Source organism: Sebastes umbrosus, chromosome 17 (assembly GCF_015220745.1).
Source record: "Sebastes umbrosus isolate fSebUmb1 chromosome 17, fSebUmb1.pri, whole genome shotgun sequence".
Lineage (NCBI taxonomy): Eukaryota > Metazoa > Chordata > Actinopteri > Perciformes > Sebastidae > Sebastes > Sebastes umbrosus.
This window is the reverse complement of record NC_051285.1, coordinates 25579235-25601970: the sequence shown is the minus strand read 5'-3', so window position 1 is coordinate 25601970 and position 22736 is coordinate 25579235. Positions and strand designations below refer to the sequence as shown.

Genomic DNA, 22736 nt, shown 5'->3' with positions numbered 1-22736 from the left:
CTTTAACCAGATTTGGATTTTAAACATGATTCCCAAAGACGATGTTCCATTTGCTAATCTCTGGAGATTAGAAAGCAGCGCACACAAGTGAGAAACACATTTTTACAGATGGGGAACCTTTTATGTAATATTTATATGTATTCATAGGGAATTTTAATATGATTGTGCATTCCTCTAATAATGAAGATTAGAAATGCAAAGCACCTCGCAGCGTATGAAAAGAGAGAGAGGGAAATTTTGAGAAAACCCAAAGTGTCTCCCACGGGAAACGACGATAAAACATAAGAGGGCTTAATGTCTGGAAATGGTGACGTGAGCAGGCAAATAAGCTGAACTGTGTGTTTGTGTTGAGCTCATGTGGTTGTGCCTATAGCACAGGAAGAGAGTGTCAATGATAAGGTTTGATTGCACAGAGAGAGGAGGAGGAGGAGGAGGTCCAGTGCTTGTGTGGCAGCTGTTGAGTTATTTGCAAACGAGTCAAGAGTGAATTCCACAACTGTCTTTTCATTAATTTTGTGTGCTGCAGATAACAAACAAAAAAAAGGGAAGAGAAATGCATTGAAAAGCCACGAGATGCAGCGGTGAGGTGAATGCACAAATGTGACTGACTGAAAACAGAGTGACCCTGTGCAGAGAGAGAGAGAGAGAGAGAGAGAGAGAGAGAGAGAGAGAGAGAGAGTGAGAGTGAGAGAGAGTGGGAGGGAGGAAGTACTACACTTCATGACTTCTCATGAAGCACGTCAGACGTTACTTATGAGAGGAGGCAGAGGACCTTTGCTGCCACCACCAGTGAGGAACGAGGTAGAGGTGACCAGGAGGAGAAGTCTGGGGTGTTTACATGCAAGTGGGGTGAAGAGAGAGCAAGAGAGAGAGAGAGAGCCCCTTCTCTCTGTGGGGTCAGCCGATGAGAGAAGATGAAGAACCAAATCACCAACGCCCTCTCTGACTTCTTCTTTGAGTATGAGACCCCACGCCAGGTGCTGGTGAGGAACAGGAGGGTGGGAGTGGTGTGCCGCATCATCCAGCTGGGGGTCCTGGCTTACATCATCGGGTAAGATCTCTTTGGATGTTTCTGTGCTGTTCAGAGAGGAAACAGGCAGACTTGAGTGTTTGCAATGTCATGTTTCAACTTGTGGGGAGTGATACAGTTTGATGCAAAGTGACCTTTCAGAGTGGCCCTGCAAATTCCAACAACTTTGAGACCAACAATAGATCAGTTTTTGTCTTTTTTAGGGGGGGTCTTTATGGGGAGATAGCAGGTCAACAGTAGATGTCACATAGAAGTGGTGTACATCATCTGAAAGCTGGGAACCTGAAGTTTAATTTGTGATGCAGCTCAGCACTGTTTGTCAACTTGTCATAAATCACATATGAATGAATGAATCAAAATAAATTGTAAAAGTGTATAAGGGCTGAGAACATTATAATATAAGTATATGGTGGCCATTCCCATGCTCTATTATGTCTCATAAATAAGCATTTTTGGGTTGATACCATTTGTTACACAGATTTGGTGCTAAATGTAACCATTTTTTACCACTTGAGAATTGATAACAATATTAATAATCCCTCCAAAATACCACATTAAGACACCAAGACCTTGAGGAACACCATAGAAAAATCCATGCTGTGATTTGGTATCAAAGACTTTTGTTTTTGTATGCAGAAATATTCAAATACACTATTTTTAGAAAAGGCGAAAATAACACTGCATTCAAAAAACTGCATGGTATTTGCCCCAAACTGCATGTGATTATCATAAAGTGGGCATGTCTGTAAAGGGGAGACTCGTGGGTACCCATAGAACCCATTTTCATTCACATATCTTGAGGTCAGAGGTCAAGGGACCCCTTTGAAAATGCCCATGCCAGTTTTTCTTCGCCAAAATGTAGCCTTACTTTGGAGCGTTATTTAGCCTCCTTAGCCCCGACAAGCTAGTATGACATGGTTACCAATGGATTCACAGGTTTTCTAGTTTCATATGATATCTGTAGCTTCTTTCTAGCTCTAAAACTGAACCTGCCACAGCCTCTGAAAGACAGTAAAGTCAGTCGGGATCGCGGTTCTCATGGGGTTAAGCTTGTTTTGCCGGCTGGGTTGTTTAGATTGAACCCTTAATGTCTTGACTTTGCTTACATGATAAAAGAAAGAGCCTCAAAGTGCTAGAAAAACATAATTAAAAAAAAAAAGGAAGACATCTTATTTGACTTCTGGGGGGTGCTACCAATGGTCAGAGATACATACTGTAACTTACCAGGTACTGTTGACACAGCAAACAGGAACTGCAAACAAACTGTGAGTAATGACTGTCAGATGAGACCAGAGCCATGAAATCTTATTATCAGCTTTCCTCAAGTTGAGACAAAAAAAAGACAACATGCTTATCAAGTTACGCATACTATCTCCACACACTTGCTTTGACACGTTGGAGTCATGCCCTGGAAATTAATTCTGCAGAAGGGAGAGTCAGCGTCACCTGTCTTATTAATCTAAAATTACTCATTGACCGTTTGTATGGTTTGTACTCATTGTACATGTTTGTACTTGTGTATGAGTGTGTGTGATGATTTTTCTAAAGCGTCTCTGCACCTCTGAGCAGCAGCACCTGAGGAGCTGTGTGTGATGAACACGCTGAGGCATATGCTAACACACATAACAATCAACTGATGCCCAGTTCGCTGCCAAAGAACGCAGTGACACGTTACCTTCTGCTGGTGATGCTACACGTGATAGATACAGACAAATTTAAGAATGCTAATGGCACGTTTTTTTACTTTAAAAAAAAAAAAGGGAACCAGTGAGCTGATTTAATTAATCTAGTCGGTTTCTATTCATCTCAGGGCCGGCTCTAGCTAATTTTGTGCCCTATGGCGAAATTAGGATTTGGAGCCCCCCCCCCATCCGCACCCTCGCTCTAGGGTTAGGGTTCAACCCCCCACTGCCGTCCTCGGTCTTCCAGTTTCTTTTTTAAAATGACAAATACAGACTACCGCCACTTGCTGGTGTGGAGAGTTGTTTCATCTCACGCAGGCGCAGAACGTTTGTGGTAGTTGGCTGAAGTTTTTGCGGTGTGTTCGAGTGCAACTTTTTGGCCAAGACAAATGTAACGTGAGGCGATGCAACTGTTGGCCTTTGTCGCCGTTAGTTCTTTGATGTCGGGCCTTTAGGGTTCAAACCCCCAGAACCACTGAATGTCACCTTTAGGGTTAAGGTTACCCTAACCCTAACCCTAACCCTAGGCTCGTAAACCGCAACACAAATCACACATCATAATGGTTTTAAGACTAAAATTAAGATTTTTATTTTCACAAATAAGTGTATTTATTATAATATAAATAAACAATACGTCCCTGATATTGTTGGCTTAAAAGTGTTGAGTCAGTTTCACTACAATTAACACTTTTATTAACAAATAAGTGCTGCCGAGCAGATGAAAAAGTGTCAGAAAGAGTTACAGGGGTGAAAAGTGTATTTCTTTCTTTGTTTCTTTTTTTGCTCATTTCTTACGTCTATGCAGAAAATGGGAATTTAACGCAACTGTTGGCCTTTGTCGCCGCTAGTTCTCTGATGTCGGGTTGGTGTCGGCTTTAATCTGGCCCTTTCTCTTCAGGTGCTTTAATCTTGACCATCTTCAGTCAAGCCACAACAAATGTGGATGATCATTTTTTTTCATTTCAAACCTTGAAAGATCCTAAACTGAGGTAACTGTGAAACTGGATTTTAGCTCCCACTGTGCACTGATATAAAGACGTAAAAAAGGGAGCAGTCACGGTGACATGCAAAGGTCTTGTCTCTTTTGCTATTAAGGCTCCCGGTGCATGACAGAGCTCCATCTTCCCACCTGTCACTTGCCTTTTGGTGATGGGCATGAAATGAGATGTGATTATGAAGCTGCCCACATTCTCCTCCTCAGGATTCAGGCAGCAGGCTGGTAGCTCGGAGCAGAAGTCAGCCTGTATCTTTCAGGCACTAGCAGTGAACCGGTGAACCACTGGTTGTCCTGTCAGGAATTTTAGATTTCATTTTAACATGAGACTTGTCACAAATACATTTATTTTTCTACTTTTTAAAAAATTATTTAAATCTGCAAAATATATGAATTTATTGTAGTATTTGGTACACATATTTTATTGATATATTTTTGTGCTTTCATTACCTCAACGGACACCTTCATGTATAATGTATGCATCCTTGGCCAGCCACAGTTTGGGAGTACACATACCAGAGAGTTCTCTGCATAAATCCCTCACAAAAAAGAAAAAATCCCACATGAATGGTTTTGAAAATATTTGATAAATCAATTGAATGTAAATCTCTTAAGTCAGAACGTAAAGACTAATTTAACAGCAGCCTCAGCAAACCTATAATTAATTCTTGTCACTTTTAAGTTGACAAAAATGCCAATCTATTGTTTGCTTTTCATAGTGATTAGCAGAAGGTTCTAATTTGTCTTTACAAAACGAACACTAATCTCAGCAGCCACAGTATGGTGGGAAGAAAAGCCCTCCGCCTCCCTGCTCTCCTTCTGTCGGAGCAGATACAGATCTCACTTAGACTGCTGTTTTGGAAGATCCTTCCATTATTTCACGCTCATGGGTTTCTTTATTCCATTAATGTGCTCTATTTTTACCTCTCCGTTCTTCTTGAATGTAAGCTACAACTTACATGATTTAAATAACTGATAGAAGTTGTGGCTTTTAGCTTATTGTGCAGACGGCACCTTATTTCAGTCTGCATTGTGAAGGATGTTTCTGTTCATCCGTTGCTGGAAGGTGCTTTCATTGTCCACGGACAAATGAACTTGTGCTGCGATACATGCTTTCCTGTAGGCTTTCTGCTGGGGGGTAATTGCTTTTCAAACCCTATATAAAATAGCTCTGCATGTGCGTATGTGTGTGTGTGTGTGTGTGTGTGTGTGTGTGTTTGTACATACAGTATCTTCCCAGTGCACACCAGCTGTTGCCCATATCTGGGCAAGGCACACACATAGAGCAACACAAGGAGAAGCTTCGCTCTGCAGAGATCAAAAAGTACTGCACCCGAGTGTGACCAGAGCTATTTAACATTTGGCATAAAACCAGGAGTGTATCCTAACTTTAACTGTTCGAGGTCAATGCGTCACCTTAACCATCTCACGAGAGATTCCCAAATTGTGGGTTACCTTCTAGACACAACCGCTCACTCCTCGCTTTCCAAGACTGTCGTAACGTTAACAGCCGAGTGCAAAACCATGGTAACGTCGCCTTTCGCTTCGCTCCTTTTACCAAAATAACATTACTTTGGGAAGTCAGACGCCGCCTGGCCAAACGGGAAAATGGGAAATGCTCTCTCTAGAGCAAGTGTTTGGTTTGTCCGTTCTGGGCTACTGTAGAAACATGGCGGAGCAACATGAAGAGGACTCGCTCCCAATGTAGGTATGAAGGGCTCATTCTAAGCTAACCAAAACACAATTCTTAGTTTCAGGTGATTATACACAAATAAAAACATAGTTATTAATATTATATTCCATCTCCATCCATTCTCTTGGTTGAAAGTCTTGTGTTTGTTTGACCCATCCACCTCCCCTCTCGCCCTTAGCGGACTTACACTCTATAAATATTGCTCCAACTGTCGAATAAGGCCGCGGGTGGGTTTACATTGGAGTTAGTTGAAATCCCGGTTTGTCATAAACTGTTGATAAAGCGTTGGTTTCCAATGCGAGGGGCGCTGCCCAATCGGCGGTATTTGACAAGTTGCAAGCCAGATTGGGTAGGTCAGCACTGTTGCCATCGTTTTCACTGTTAGTGCTGTTAGCATCGTTAGCTATGAGCCACCAGCTCAGCCATTGCCGTATTAAGAGCAGTACGGAGGCAATAGAAAGGCTCCCAATCTCACATTTAGCACCTTTAAATGAAACCATGTGAGAAATTTAGAAGGGAATCGTCTCTTTGGTGGAACTGGTAACAAATCTGAAACATGACAAGTAGTCCATGAGCCAGGGGGTTGGTCGTGCCACTTTGGAGGGACCATGTCTCATAGTGATTTTTTTAAAGGTTTATATCCCTAGTGTTGGAAAACGCATGATAGCATTGCAGCAATGGTAGCTTTCTATGTGCTATCACTCCTTTTTTCATCCCTCCATCATTAAAACTTTTCCATCTTTTTTCACCATTTTACACATAGATCCAGTATAAAAGAGGGAAACCAACACACAATATCATGAAGTCATGTATCGTTGTAAAGCTTAGACTATAATCTATCCTTCAGTCACATTGTCATGATACTGAGGTCAAGAGAATTTGACCTTTGACCTCTAATGCTGCAATGGGGCAAATTCTGAATGCAACTGCAAATGCCCTTATAACTAACTCCATATTGATCGGATGTGCCCGTGGATAGTTCCAGCATAAAGAGCACAAAAAGAGCTTTAAATTGATTTATTATATGACTAACAACAATAACAACATTTCTTAACAGAATAAACGTAACTTTGTGCAGTTTGTATCTGATAGAATGTTCAGAACATTGCATTGGATTCTGTTATTGGGGCAGTTTGTAAATGGCTTTCTTAGCAGCAGAAACACAAAATAATACAAAAACTCAAAAAACTGTACTAAGAAATTAATTCTCTATCCATTATTTTATGTTTTCTCACACTTACCTCATTGTCAATATAAACATGTTCCAACTGATGAGGCCCTGACTCAGTGGCAATGGGTTATATTCCAGGTGATATGTGAAAATGATGTTCACTTTTTTATAAAGGCATGAAACTTGGTACACTTGAACAGTTTGGAGCCCTAAACATTTTGGAGACATGGAGCCATCACAACAAAAATTACCATAACCAAATTATGTATTTTGCATCATAGCTCCTGTGCCAAACATGATAACACAGAAAAGGTGATGTCTATCCCTATGTTGGATGGCCAATGTTTACAATGATACCATTCACAATATCATAAACTGTTCAGGTGAATAATTAATGGTGAATTCAGTGATGTTGTATGAAGCAAATCACACTATCTGAGAACCTAGGCTAGACTTAACTATTACTACTTAACTAGACTATAATATCATGTCTGTTATGTGCATGTATGTTGTATAGAGTTTTAAAAAGCTTAATCCTTTTGTTCATTAACCCTGACAATACAGTGACTGTAAAGAGGAGAGCAATATTCAATATGACCATAACAACTTAAAGCTTAAAAAGAATGTCAAACACAAAAGATGAAAGATACATCCTGTAGATGTGCCGGGATGCATCATCAGTGATGGAACCTGGGGTCATTGGGTATTTCGGGTCTTTCAACATCAGACACTCTCGCCCAGGCGACCCAGCCAGGGTTGATCAGACCCCAGCTTGAGTCCCAGCAGCAGTCGCCCATGGATCTAGCCTCTTGATCCAGAGCCAGTCTGGTGGCTTTCTCTGCAGCTTCAGTAATGGATCTGATGGCCTTCCTCTATGTCCTCCCCGGTGATGCCCATTGCCCAGTGCCCAAATGCTTTGCAGCCCACCTCCACAGGCTCACAGCGAGTTTGCCAGCCTTCCCTTCTACATTCTTACACTAGCTCCTGATACTTGGTCTCGCTTCCTCTCATTGGCCTCATCCATACGCTCTTTACAGGACACTGTTAGTTCCAGCATGATCAGTTGTTTGGTAGAAAAATTACCATAACCAAATTATGTATTTTGCATCATATCTCCTGTGCCAAACATGTTAAGGTAAAAGTAAAAGTATTGTTAAGCTCTTCACAGTCACTGTATTGTCAGGATTAATGAACAAAAGGATTAAGACTTTATATGCAACAGACAGGATATTATAAAGTCTAGCCTAGGTTCTCAGATAATGTGATTTGCTTCATACAACATCACTGAATTCACCATTAACTATTCACCTGAACAGTTTATGATATTGTGAATGGTATCATTGTAAACATTGGCCATCCAAACATAAGGATAAACATCACCTTTTCTGTGTTATCATGTTTGGCACAGGAGTTATGATGCAAAATACATAATTTGGTTATGGTAATTTTTGTTGCGATGGCTCCATGTCTCAAAATGTTTAGGGCTCCAAACTGTTCAAGTGTACCAAGTTTCATGCCTTTATAAAAAAGTGAACATCATTTTCACAGTTTAACAATACTTTTACTTTTACCTTAACAACTTAGCTTAAAAAGAATATATGAAACACAAATATTTATGAGCTTCTCTAGGCCTTGGAGTATCCACCTGCTGCCCAGGACAGATGTTGACTCCCCAGTTTTGTTAAGTTTGAACAGCTAGGACCTACGTGTTGTCCGATGTGCTCCAGGCACTGTGGATTTTGATGTGTTCCGTGACATTTTCTCTCCCCCTGACCCACCGTTGTGATCATACAGGAGAATTGTGAAGTGCTCCACAATGGATATGATCTCCTTTGGAATGCCTTTTGGAGCCTTTGACAGAGCAATGAGCATGGAGTAGCATCCTTTTCTTCACTCTTGATCTTGTTCTATCATCTCATCCACAAGAAACAGATCAGATTTCCCCTTGCATGCATGAAAAGGCAGATACAAAGATGCTACTACATGCGGCGGGCGCTGCTAGAAAAAGCTTTAAAAAGATCACCCTGTGTACTGTGGACACAGATGTTGTTGTCCTAGCCATTGCACATGTGTCAGAGCTGGACATTGAGAAGCTGTGGGTGACATTTGGGACTTGTAAGAACTTCAGATACATACCTGCTCATTAGGGTTGTAACGATATGTTTTACTACGATACGTATCACTTTCCATGGTTCCGATACGATTCGATATATGGCTCATCTAGAGCGATAGAATACGATACGATTCAATGACTTGATATAGTAAGTATTTTTTGCCAAAAATTCAATCTGTGTCACTGAAATAAATAGCTGATACTGGACAGTGCAGGTCAGGATTCCTCAAAGTTTTTCTTTTAAGGGAATCAGGGATAAATTAATTATGGATATAAACAAGTAAACACAATGATTAATGGCAAATACAAACACCTTTTATTTATTTTTTCTAATTTCTTTTATTTGATTAGTGTACATCCATATGACGTTTGTCGTGCTTAAATACAAGGTGTAAATTCTTAGTATCGATACAATAGATTATTTACCTTGCAAATTGATTTTAGATCGATATACATCCCCGTGAAGGACAACTTGCCGTGGACCTATTGATGTAGTTGGATTGTAGGAATATAAATCGATACATCGATGTAGTAGATGAATCGTTACACCCTTACTGCTCATGAGATTGCCAAGCCTCTGGGTCCTGACAAATCCAAGGCCCTTCTTGTGTTCCATGCCTTCACTGGCTGTGACACAGCATCTGCACATGGGATACCTGCAATGCCTATGATATGGCAACAGAGACCTTCATGGCTCTGTCAAAGGCTCCAAAAAGCGTTACATCGGAAATAATTTCCATTATGGAGCACAATGGTGGACTCTGAGGGGCAGGGGTGAAAAAAATAAAAAAGACTCCATCTGCATGTGGAGGGGCACCAGAACGCAGAAAAATTTCTTGCATGTAGGGCAGCCTATATGGTACTGCTTCATGTTTTCTCAATTTTACGGCCAACCTAAAGACCTACCCAGCAGTATGAGCAGTGCTGCCTTGTATGACACCAGCAACATCCTGTAGCTCCCAATTAGTGGCCTCTCTGAAGAGTTCTTGGTGTCATTGACAAGGGAAGCTCTCCAGTACAGAGAGTCCAGAGATCCAAACGTGGCATCTGCCGGCATCCAAATCCTAACTGGCAGGAGAGTCGACAAAGCAAAGAGTTGCAACATCTCGTTCAGGAGGAACTGTGGGTACGAGTCAGCAGGATGGTAAGGATGGGACAGCAAGGAGCATGGACTAGATGGGAAAGAGTACTGCAACGAAATATCAGCTGGTCAAATATCTGGCAAGCAGACTTCCATCACATCAGGTTCTTAGTCCAAGCTGTCTACGGTGCCCTACCAAGTGCATCAAACCATAACATTATCACTGCCGCCATGACCAAGTGCTTAACACAGTCGATGAGAGTGTAGCCACAGCCATCAACACCAGCAAGGGCCACCACCAGCCAAAGACCATCACGTTCCTCAGAGCCGGAGAGAAGCCACACCAACAACCTAGACAACCAACCAAACCTAGAAACTGTAAGTGGACTTGGGCAAGCAGCTGAAGTTCCCAGCCTGGATAACATCAACACAGCTTCAACCAGACGTGATCATCATTTCAGAGTCTACCAAACAACTGATCAGGCTGGAACTAACAGTGTCCTGGAAAGAGCGTATGGATGAGGCCAATGAGAGGAAGCGAGACCAAGTATCAGGAGCTAGTGTAAGAATGTAGAAGGCAAGGCTGGCAAACTCGCTGTGAGCCTGTGGAGGTGGGCTGCAAAGCATTTGGGCACTGGGCAATGGGCATCACCGGGGAGGACATAGAGGAAGGCCATCAGAGCCATTACTGAAGCTGCAGAGAAAGCCACCAGACTGGCTTTGGATCAAGAGGCTAGATCCATGGGCGACTGCTGCTGGGACTCAAGCTGGGGTCTGATCAACCCTGGCTGGGTCGCCTGGGCGAGTGTGTCTGATGTTGAAAGACCCGAAATACCCAATAACCCCAGGTTCCATCACTGATGATGCATCCCGGCACATCTACAGGATGTATCTTTCATCTTTTGTGTTTGACATTCTTTTTAAACTTTAAGTTGTTATGGCCATATTGAATATTGCTCTCCTCTTTACAGTCACTGTATTGTCAGGGTTAATGAACAAAAGGATTAAGCTTTTTAAAACTCTATACAACATACATGCACATAACAGACATGATATTATAGTTTAGTTAAGTAGTAATAGTTACATCTAGCCTAGGTTCTCAGATAGTGTGATTTGCTTCATACAACATCACTGAATTCACCATTAATTATTCACCTGAACAGTTTATGATATTGTGAATGGTATCCTTGTAAACATTGGCCATCCAACATAGGGATAGACATCATCTTTTCTGTGTTATCATGTTTGGCACAGGAGCTATAATGCAAAATACATAATTTGGTTATGGTAATTTTTGTTGTGATGGCTCCATGTCTCCAAAATGTTTAGGGCTCCAAACTGTTCAAGTGTACCAAGTTTCATGCCTTTATAAAAAAGTGAACATCATTTTCACATATCACCTGGAATATAACCCATTGCCACTGAGTCAGGGCCTCATCAGTTGGAACATGTTTATATTGACAATGAGGTAAGAAAACATAAAATAATGGATAGAGAATTAATTTCTTAGTACAGTTTTTTGAGTTTTTGTATTATTTTGTGTTTCTGCTGCTAAGAAAGCCATTTACACACTGCCCCAATAACAGAATCCAATGCAATGTTCTGAACATTCTATCAGATACAAACTGCACAAAGTTACGTTTATTCTGTTAAGAAATGTTGTTATTGTTGTTAGTCATATAATAAATCAATTTAAAGCTCTTTTTGTGCTCTTTATGCTGGAACTATCCATGGGCACATCCGATCAATATGGAGTTAGTTATAAGGGCATTTGCAGTGGCATTCAGAATTTGCCCCATTGCAGCATTAGCAGTCAAAGGTCAAATTCTCTTGACCTCAGTGTCATGACAGTGTGACTGAAGGATAGATTATAGTCTAAGCTTTACAACGATACATGACTTCATGATATTGTGTGTTGGTTTCCCTCTTTTATACTGGATCTATGTGTAAAATGTTGAAAAAAGATGGAAAAGTTTTAATGATGGAGGGATGAAAAAAGGAGTGATAGCACATAGAAAGCTACCATTGCTGCAATGCTATCATGCGTTTTCCAACACTAGGGATATAAACCTTTAAAAAAATCACTATGAGACATGGTCCCTCCAAAGTGGCACGACGGACAAATTTTGGGGGTCTGGCTCATGGACTAAAGGGGCCCTAATTTGTAACAAGCCTGTAAGGTAGGCTGTAAGTAGCTCAAAATTGTCCTTCATTACAGTACATGAACTTAGTCATTGAGTTATCACAATCAGTATTCTTGGAGGAGGATAATTTGCACTAATAAACATGCAAGCTGACATTTTAACATGACATATGACATTATCAGATTCTGTGTAACTGCGCTATCAGATAGGAAGGTTTCATTATTACTCACAGGCAACAATCAGCACCTCCTCTCTACTAAACCACAACTGTGATAAAGCATATTATTTACTTTCTACCTGAGCCGCTTTCACTTGCTTTTTTTGCTTTTTTTATTTCATGCTTTCCATCACAAGGCTTTGCTTATAATCTCTTTCCAACAAACATATATAATATCATGATGTATAAGATAGCATACAGTATACTTTCACTTTCTTAACAGAGGAGTAACAGTTTGCTGCAACCCTCTGATGATGCATTCTAATAAATTTTGAAAATTGAAGTTGCCTCTTAAATATATCAGAAAATGTCAGTCTCAGAGATTCAATATGTCAGAATAGTCTTAGTGGGGGTCATAGACTGTATGCAAGAAGTGGAGTTACCGTGACTTCATCCATTTGTTTGTGGACTGCCGTTTTGAAGCCTCGAGATTGGCATTTTGGTCGTCACCGTCTTGGCTTTTGGTCGTCGCTATCTTGGGTTTTTGCAACCAGAAGTGACACGAGAGGGTGGCGCTAAGTACAACTGAATGCTGAATAAGACGGGTAGGCCATTGGTACAATTAACTTTCATGAACTGAAAACACTGTGAAAGGGTTAAAGTTGTAAGACAAAAACATGGACAACACCCAGACTGGACAACGCCGTGGTAGCAACCTGTCAATCACAAGGTAGCCACGTCCTAAAGCATCCCCTGCTTTATGGTCTATTTGACTCTAAATGGGACCATAATTTACTCAATGAACATCATTCTATATTGAAGAAGACTTGAAACTAGCGATTTCAGACCATAAACTCATGTTTACAATGTTTACTGAGGTAATAAATCAAGTGAGAAGTAGGCTCATTTTCTCATAGACTTCTATACAATCAGTCTTCTTTGGCTTCACTTTTCAGACCTGGAGGTAGCGCCCTGGTGGTTGTATAGGGACGACCTTTAATGTATGACCAACGTGACATTGCACAACCACAATGGTATGCTGCTGGCATGTGGGATTGCAGTGGAGAATGTCAACATCACTACTATACATGCCCTTGCCTGTGGGGTTGGATGGTTGGCTGGGGTGCTGACAGACAAATCTGACATGATGCTTTCTGTGTCTCGTACAGGTGGGTGTTCATCTACGAGAAAGGCTACCAATCTACAGACATAGCAGTAAGCTCCGTCTTCACTAAAATGAAAGGAGTGGGCTATACCAACATAAACGGAAGTGAGAGAGTCTGGGATGTGGCCGACTACGTCTTCCCTCCGCAGGTTGGTGACCGGTTGGCTGAAGCCTTTCACGCATGCAGGAACATACAGTATGTGCTCATCCCATGACTCCTAATTGGTCAAGAATTTGTTTTGCACCTGGTACAAGTCACTGACCGTTGTTAGGATTATAGTAAATGTGGGTCAGAGTCAGTTGTCATGAAGTCAACTTCCACAGTCCATGAATCAAACTGTCAGAGTGAATAAACATCAGGCTGAGTCAGATGAGCGACGTCAAAACACTTTGAAGAAGCTGGTTAGCGGCCAGATCGTGACTTCAAGGTTTAGTCATTCTTTAAAAAAACACATCTGTGTTGGCTAAATTTCGTGCCAGGTCCAATCAAGGACAACACTAGGATGAAAATTAAAGTTACTGATGGTTTGTAAATTTGACCTGGATGATAATCTGGCTTTTTCAACATCAAGGTGTCTCCGTACTTTCCAAAAGTCATTGCGTGCATCCTAAAGAACTGTGCAAACAGCCTAACAAAGAAGAGACTCTTTGTCAAACATATAGGCCGATCTCTGTTTACCTAAAATATCGCTGTGTCTGTGTCTTATCTGTGGAAAAGAGATGAAGAGGCACAATGAAGATTGTCATGTTTGCTTTGAGATCTGGGCGTGGGCCTTATTTAATTCAGAGTGGGTTTGGCATGTGGTTAAACCCAACCAACAAGATGACAATGTCATTTAGGTTTCACACTTTGATCAGGTAGGTATCAACTATGACTTCATCTTTATTCTAAAATCCACCTTTTTGTCTGTGAATATTCCACATTATATTCAGCAGCCGGTTAGCTTAGCTTAGCATAAAGACTGTGAACCGTGGGAAACAGCTTGCCTGATTCTGTCCAAAGGTGACAAAATCCACCTACCAGCACCTCTAACTGTGTGTTCAGGACAGGAGGCAAAATGAGAGATGCCGTGACTGAATATAAAGTCAATGGAAAGACGCGATTACACGCATATTTGATATTGAATAACTGAAGTCACAAACACATATTGTCTGTTGGTGCATCTGTCAAGCTGCAGCTAATGTCTGTACAGTTGGTAAGCTTAATTGGCTGTCTGAATCAACACAGACTGCACAATGGTCCAGCAGTCAAATTCGGGCAAATGAGGTGAGGCAAAAATTCCCCTTGGCTTTCTGTCTGAAAACACCAGAAAGTTCACTAATTAATATTGAGATATTATGTGAAGCAGCCTAATTGTGAGCACATTGTATTCACTTTCTGGCAGAGAGCTTTAAGAGGTGCTGGGTGGATTTTGTTACGTTTGAGAATAGTCTTTATGCTAAGCTAAACTAACAGTCTCCTGGTTCTAGCTTAAAGCTCTATTGGTAATCTTAAGAAACTAGCAAGAGTATGCTAGATTTAAAAAAAAAGAAAAGCCTGGTGTTGCCAAGTCTTTTCCAATGAAAGCTAGCAGCATTAGCTCCAAAGGTCCCTAAATCTAGTGAGAAAGTCGGCAACACTGATCGCTGTCGGGACGTAATGAGAATTTCAACAAATATAACAAAAAATGGCTTTGAAGATTACCAACCCTAGCTTTAATATTTACCATACAAATGCAAGTGGTATCAATCTTCTCATTTAACAACACAGCAAAAAAGTGTATTTCTGAAAATGTCCAACTATTCCTTTAAGCTGAAAACTGACCATGGACAAAGCAACGCGTGACTCTTTGGGATGTAAAAGTTTTGGTTTGAAGGCGTTTGTGATCTCAGGAGGGTCACCAGTGGGACACAACTGATTAATGATTGACAGGCTGTCTACAATAAACTTTAGCATGTTGCCTAACAACTACTGTCTGCATCCTTTATGATGCAATTTTATGGCATAAATGAATGAGATTACAAATTTTTTACATATTACTTCTTTTAATCCTAAACCTCAGGGAGACGCATCTTTTGTGGTGATGACAAACTATATCATAACTGAAGGTCAGATGATGGGAAAGTGTCCCGAGGTAGGTGGATATGCTCTTTTTTGTCTTCGTCTCTCTTTCAGTTTCTGACTTAAACACTTCCATAAATAGTCAAACTAAACAGGAATTGTGTATCATTCCAAGACTGTTTCTGTAATTGGGCAATTGTGTAGCAGTCGAATAGCAGAAAACTTTTTCAACTTAATGGCCTCAAGATGACATAAACATCCTTATCTGGATGCTTCAAAACTTCACAAGCTAAATGCAAAACTTTATTTTTAACATGGTCGTGTTGTTTTCATGTTGTTTACATTCCACAGTTGTGTCCACGCACTGACGCCAATCTCTTTGTTTATAACAGCTCCAAGGCAAGCACAACTGCAGCTCAAACGCTGACTGTGAAGGAGGGAGTTTCAAACGTACGGGACATGGTAAATCCTGACGGCCTGACAGTGTGTGACAGCAGCAGTCCTCACTGAACCGTCTGTCTGCCCCTGGCCAAACTCAGATCAGTCCAGATCTTTGGCTTTCTGTTGTCTTGTTTTGTTTCACCATGGATGATTTAAAGTGAAAATGAAACAGTCAACCAAGCTGGTTTACAAAATGGATTTCCACTCAAATGAACTATTACATAACAAACATGACAAATGTCAGCATTTAAAAGAAAAAAGAACCTCTGTTTTATCCTGCGTGGAAAGAGTGCCGCCATGTTGCAGTAGCTACTCCAGCCTGTGACATCATCAGGTTGGTTGGCTCAGCAAGTTACACAAATACAACGGTAGAGACCGTGAAAGATGGAGACTGAGGAGACACAGGACAGAAGAAAACCTGGATGTAAAGATGAGTTTTACAATGTTAAAGCAAAGGACAAAACGGTCCATTACATAAACTGCTGCTGAAACGGAGATCAGTACTGCAGCAGCGCTGGCTAGTGGCACTGAAAGAGCCCTCCGACAGTCACTGAGTCCAGCTGCAGCTGGCTGTCTCCCCATCTCCTGTCATCTCCCCTCTCTGATCACCCGTCTCTATCTGCTGTCTCATTCAGAGCGCTCAAAGACAGGAAAATAAATGAGGAAAAAGATTAGGCCTCAAACATATTATAAAATTACGAAGAATTACAATATACGACTAAAATTACAATATATTCACTTATTATGTACCGAAAAATGAACTTTCCTGGCCTCCGCTATTTCTGACAACGTCAACAAACACGTCAAAACTCGTAAACTCAGAGCTTTCAGAAACGTTCCACTTGCGAGGTCGTGAATACCACAAGAGGGAGGCGTTCATATGGACTCTTCTTGTGAACACGGTAAACACGACCCCATTTGAAGGCACCAATACTCCCAAGCCAACGCGATAACGGAACCGACTCGCTGGGCTGCTGTCAGCGGCAGCCCCGGGCGGTGTGGACGGGTGAGTCCCAGTCGTCGCACCGTGGTGTCCAACTCATCTTAACATCAAATCTCTCACTCTTGCCATGAAAGATAAAACGGAGCTTCTTTTTTTCTTTTAAATGCTTTCATTGGTGATGTTTGTTATATAATAGTTCATTAGAGCGGAAATCCATTAAGTAAACCAACTTAACTTGGTTGAACGCTTCACTTGCACTTTAAACTTGAACTTCTTAAAGCCAGCGACAGGACCAAGATGCACTTGAGGGAGGAAGAGAATACGGTTACGGAGCAGTTTATTTGCAGAATGGGTTGTGGCTCTTGAGAGCTGCTCTAGGACGGGCTCACACGCAGTAGGAAATAAACTACACCACATGTGACCCGTCATTGTCGCTTCTAAAGTAAACATTTAGATATAATTCAAGCATCTTGTCCAGCGCCGAAAGAGAAACGGATTCAAGTCAACAACCTCAGTCTTAGCAACCAAACACACAGTGTGTGTGTTTTCGGATCACGGCTTGTTGATCACCGTAAAACCCTGCCTTAAGCAAGTAGACACATGCACGTATACATATATATATATATTTACTCACAGACGTCACAATAACTCCTGTGCATGTGAGCCGGCACAAATCATAAGCACACAGAGACATTAAAAACAAATAACCCTTCAGGCAAGAGCTTTTTTAATAGGTTCAAACATAACATCTGCAAATTCAAAGAGCAGTTACATAAAGTTATTGTCCTCCATCTGTCGGAGCCTTTCAAGCCCTCTGCGCCCCACATCCACTTCAATAAGACCGATGTTAACCAAAGCTTTACGTCTGTCTGTTCCAGACCAGTCAAATTCACCTCGAGGTGCCAGTATCTGTTTAGAGAGGACGGACTGTCTCTATGCTTGTAGACAAGCAAACACGTGAGAGCGCCCCTGTAGCTACACAGACTGGTGGGCTGAGTTACCAAACGCCTGCTGGAGAAACTGTCTGTGAACTCAACCGGCACATGATGAGAGAGGCTGATACCGACAAAGCTAATCACATGGAAGGAAATTCTATGTTGGGATCAGGGCGAGATAAAGGAAACAGCTACTTCAGCGCTTGCTTTGCTTTTATATCTTGCTCGGTGCTGATAGTAATTCAAGATAAGATGATAAAAGTGGAGGCAGTGAATGTTTAGAATTGCTTTAAAGTCTATGTTTTCGCTGCTGCTCGAAACACTTGCTCCAGTATTAAGTTTTGTGTCTAATGATGAACTCTAGTACGATCCTATTTCAAGGGCAAATGACGGGAGTCTGCCTGAATACAACGAAGACCTGCGAGGTGTTGGCTTGGTGCCCTGTTGAGGACGACCACAACATACCAGAGTATGTGGAAACACTGAATTATTCACACTGCAAGCTGGTACAGACTTGCTACGCATGTGGCGATAGAATTTGTGATGATTCTGTGCAGTTAAATGGATTACATGATTGTCTCTACATGAGAAACATAATTTGTGACGATTTCTCATCCGTAACATACTGGATCTGACACTCTTCTCTCTTCTGTTTATTCCCGTCTAGTCCTCCTATGTTGATGTCTGCAGAGAACTACACACTATTCATCAAAAACTCTGTAACTTTCCCCTTATTTGACGTCTCAAGGTGATGGACCTAATTTATATTAAATTAAATTCAGCTCAACAGACACTAAAATAGCTCTATTTATAACTGTGTTGACCAATTGTGCTTTCAGGAGTAACCTGGTGGAGGGTATTGATGCTGGATACATCAGCAAATGCCTTCATAATCCAGTGACTGCTCCACTGTGTCCCATATTCAGACTGGGAGACATAGTTAACATGTCTGGGTTCAACTTCGAAACAATAGCCAGAGTGGTAAGTTACCTGAATGGATAGGAATGATTGTTCAGGTGGAGAGGGAGATTCCCACTCCATCCAGTCCACAGCTGCACATGTATTGTCTTTTGGTGTTTTGTTTCTTTTGTTTCTCGTGTTATAATGGAGACTTACCGTGCATTATGTGCTTGTGTCCTGACAGGGAGGGGCCATTGGTATTGTGGTTGACTGGACGTGTAACTTCGATGTGGATGTAAAACACTGTCGACCAAAGTACAACTTCCACGGTCTGTACGGAAACCCTGCCGAGACAGACAAAGCCAGAGCTTCAGTGGGCTACAATTTCAGGTGTGTAAATAGGGGTCAGATCGAAGTTCCCACAGCACCTATGAATTTTAACCCATCCAATGTAGGCCCTATTCCCTCAGCCCCATGTTCCCTCAGCATCATCCCTGGCCCATGTCAAAATCTGTCTATTACTTTTTGAGATATTGCGCTAATATCCAATTAACAGACAGACAATGTGGCCAGTACTTGTTGCTTTCGTTGGTTGGGTTGTTTAAGTTTAGGCATGAGTGGTGAGGTTGTTTAGGCTGTCGGAAAAATGGGCTTTTGGTCCACCGGGACATTTTTTCGGACCGTTGGGGTTTCGGAACAATGACATGGCACCGGCAGAGGTACTGATCTGAGGGAACATAGGGCTGAGGGAACATAGGGTCGAGGGAACATAGGGCTGAGGGGAACATCACTCATAGTTAGATGAGCAGATTGATACCACTCTGTGTGTTATGTAGGTATGAAGCTGGAGCCAGCAGCTGGTTAGCTTAGATTAGCATAAAGACCGGAAACGGGGAAACAGCTGGTCTGGGTTTATGGAGTGGACATAACACCCAATAAAACCATAAAGTGTAAAGTTTTACACTTCAGTTTTTATACAGATTAAACAACGTGTTAATGAGTGAGTTTTAGATGTGCTACTTAGTGGACTTTGTACAGCATTCTATGTGAAAGGCCCATTACTCACACTGGGCTCACTTCTACAATGAATTAAATAGTGAAAATAAACTATTCCCTATTTTTCTGGGGACCCCCTCAAGGAACCCTGGGGGTCGCCGCACCCCTGGTTGAGAACCACTGCTGTACAGCATATGACACCCTAGTAAAACATAGTAAACAACATAGTAAAATTACAGTATGGACAATTAGGATGGCAAAATCATAGATTTATTGTATGTACAGTGTAAGAATGGATCCGGGAGGACTTTGAGCCAACAAAAGCAACTTCAGGTGTTGCAAGACAGATTGGACCTGAGTCACACCACCTCCTCTCCACCATGGAGACCTGGAAAAGAGGACAGAACTACACAAACACACAGTTTTCCAGTGCTTGTGCTCATACATTTGGATATCTAGAATGTCCACCCACCCACACACTGTGAAATAAGACAACCCAAGATCAGAAAATGTGATTCAACAAGCCATTCAGATTTGGCACTCCTTCCTATGTTACCTGCAGGCACGTCAGAATATATCGCCCACAGCTTGAGAACTACCTTTGTAAAGGTGCACCATTTCTTTCTCACAAGCCAATCAGAGCAAACTGGGCTTTTTTTGGAGGGAGTCTTAAAGAGACAGGCGCTAAGACGGAAAGTTTTATTAGTAACAATTCGTTAAATTCTGAAGGTTTAAAAGCCCGTGTTATGCAGTAGTTTATTACCGCAATGTGCTCCTAAGCAATATAACAAACAGATGATAGGGAATAAATGGGAAATGTAAATACATTTGTACACTTTGGCAAATACATTCTACTGTAAGTAACATATTGTGATCATTCCCATGGCTGTTTGTAGGTACGCAAAGCATTATTTGGAGGACAAAGTTCAGAAGAGAACCCTCCTCAAAGTGTTTGGGATCAGGCTCGATATCATCGTGCAGTCACTGGTGAGTAATACGGATTATTGAATATTTCTATCCATATGAATTTCTGACTTCTGGACTGTTGAATCACTGGCTCTCTGTCCTTCACAGGCAAGAAAGTTCGATATCATCCCAACACTAACTGCTATAGGCTCTGGAGTGGGCATCTTTGGGGTGGTATGTTGTAGCCCGGCTACCTGCAATATCATTATTTACGGTCTGTGGAATACTTTGTATATAAACTACAATAACTCTGATTTTACAGGCAACTGTAGTATGCGACTTGGTGCTGCTCTATTTGCTACCAAAAAGGGAATTTTACCACAACATGAAATTCAAACACACAGACACACATACACAGGTAAGCTCTATGATGCATGTAAAGTGATATGATCTGACGTCAATTCTGTTGGGATGTGAATTCAGCACAAGATGGCAGCAGAGAGGCTTTTAACAGTAACAGACACAGAACAGACATCAACACTGTAATGCTCTATCTGAACATCTTTTGGATGTATTCCAGTTCTTGTGAAGGAATGCTACATACACCAGAACTATAAAGCCCCACTATAGTACACAGGAGCAGTAACCTTCAGATTAACACTGTGTTTATACCCATAACATTCACGGGCAGTGCAGGAGCATCTTGGTACAGTAACAGCCTTTTATCTGATAGAAGATGAAATCTTCAGTCAGTTCCCCTCCTTAACTGAAACAGGCAGAACATTTTGTATTTACAGCATGACAGCGAGTCGCTTGGTTTAGAAACAAGCGACTATTACATCCTTGAAGCAAATGCAAGACAAGTCCAAGACACTGGGCAGTGCAACGTGAGTCAAGTCTAGACAGTAGAGTAGATTCTCTGATTTCCACGTTTTCTATCATGATGATAAGGAGAATCCTTTTTGTCATTACCTGAGAGGTCTAAATGGCTCCTATCCTGTGGATTCTTTATCCTACAGGACCCCGATTCAGAGGCATGTAGCACAGAGACGGATGTATCCAAAGTAAGTGGGGCTGTCAATCGATTCAAATATTTAATCGCGGTTAATCGCATGATTGTTGCATGATTGATCGTGATTGATCGTGATTGATCCCACATTTTTTACCTGTTCAAAATGTAATTTAAAGGGAGATCTGTCAAGTGTTTAATACTCTTATCAACATGGGAGCGGGCAAATATGCTTGCTTTATGCAAATATATATTTATTATTGGAAATCAATTAACAACACAAAACAATGACACCCTGACAGGTACTGCATTTAGCATAAAAAATAAGCTCAAATCAAAACATGGTAAGTATGTCAGTGTGTAAGTGTGCTGATTTGACTATGACTCTCCCCAAACTGCATGTGATTATCATAAAGTGGGCATGTCTGTAAAGGGGAGACTCGTGGGTACCCATAGAACCCATTTACATTCACATATCTTGAGGTCAGAGGTCAAGGGACCCCTTTGAAAATGACCATGCCAGTTTTTTCCTCGCCAAAATTACCGCAAGTTTGGAGCGCTATTTAACGTCCTTCCCGACAAGCAATGGATTCCTTAGGTTTTCTAGTTTCATACGATGCCAAGATCTTCACACTAGCTTTAAAACTGAGCCCGCTACAACCTAAAAATCGCAAGTTGCGTTAATGTGTTAAATAAGAGGCGTTAAAACGAATTGACAGCCCTAAAAGTAAGGTATTCACACATGTCTTACAACTATAAAGCCTATTTGCTTTGCTTTTGTGGTGGCTGATGTTTTCTTTATCTACTACTCCTGTAGAAGTGACCTGGGAGCAATCTTTGAAGGTGGTACTTTGGAGGACTACTGAACTGGGACCCTGCAATAGACCCTTCACTCTAAATGGACTTGGGATTGGAAAGGACGCAGACTAAAGACATTGCATCACGTGTCCTCTATTTCTTCAGCAACATCTTCTACCAACATCTTCCCCCTCTTGCAGCCACCCCTGAGTGACTGTGACTTTCGCCGTTGTATGTATAGAGCTTTAGCGTAGCTCAGCTGTTATGTGTACTTTTTTGGGTGTAGCTTGGTTTTGCCTTTGTTCGCACTTTGGGTGTAACTTCCACCTCTTCCATATCCGTGCAGGTTAAAAGAACACTTCAGTGCTTCTGTGTGTACACAAATCATCCATAAGTCATCCGTTACCTCTGTTGCTGTCTTTGTCAAAGAAAGATATAGACACGCACACATCATGTGGATGTGCCAATGTCGGAGTGATTCATCCCCTCTTGTGCACCTTGTGATCAACAATAGAAATGAATAAAAGATGTACAGCA

At 41.5% G+C, this 22736-nt stretch overlaps 1 protein-coding gene and 1 long non-coding RNA gene across 6 annotated transcripts; one reads left to right on the top strand and one right to left on the bottom strand.

Moving 5' to 3' along the window:
• Positions 1-382: 382 nt before the first annotated feature.
• p2rx1 (purinergic receptor P2X, ligand-gated ion channel, 1) lies at positions 383-22736 on the top strand. Of its 5 annotated transcripts, none has more exons than XM_037748585.1 (14): positions 383-1051; positions 13235-13379; positions 15273-15344; positions 15664-15721; positions 17972-18059; positions 18258-18338; positions 18430-18571; positions 18735-18880; positions 20383-20473; positions 20561-20626; positions 20715-20810; positions 21190-21279; positions 21412-21456; positions 22219-22736. In XM_037748585.1, exons 1-14 carry the CDS (start codon positions 915-917, stop codon positions 22222-22224), a joined length of 1263 nt encoding a protein of 420 aa, XP_037604513.1. In that variant the 5' UTR covers positions 383-914; the 3' UTR covers positions 22225-22736. The 5 variants fall into 5 exon arrangements, with proteins under 5 accessions (XP_037604513.1, XP_037604512.1, XP_037604517.1 ...); XM_037748584.1 differs by having other exon boundaries at positions 385-1051; positions 15664-15733; XM_037748588.1 differs by lacking the exon at positions 383-1051 and adding an exon at positions 13026-13099 and having other exon boundaries at positions 15664-15733.
• LOC119475677 lies at positions 3384-19894 on the bottom strand. Its single transcript, XR_005203846.1, has 3 exons — positions 19770-19894; positions 18707-18834; positions 3384-4000 (listed from the first exon to the last, which is right to left on the bottom strand). It is a non-coding gene; the product is annotated as an uncharacterized LOC119475677 (long non-coding RNA).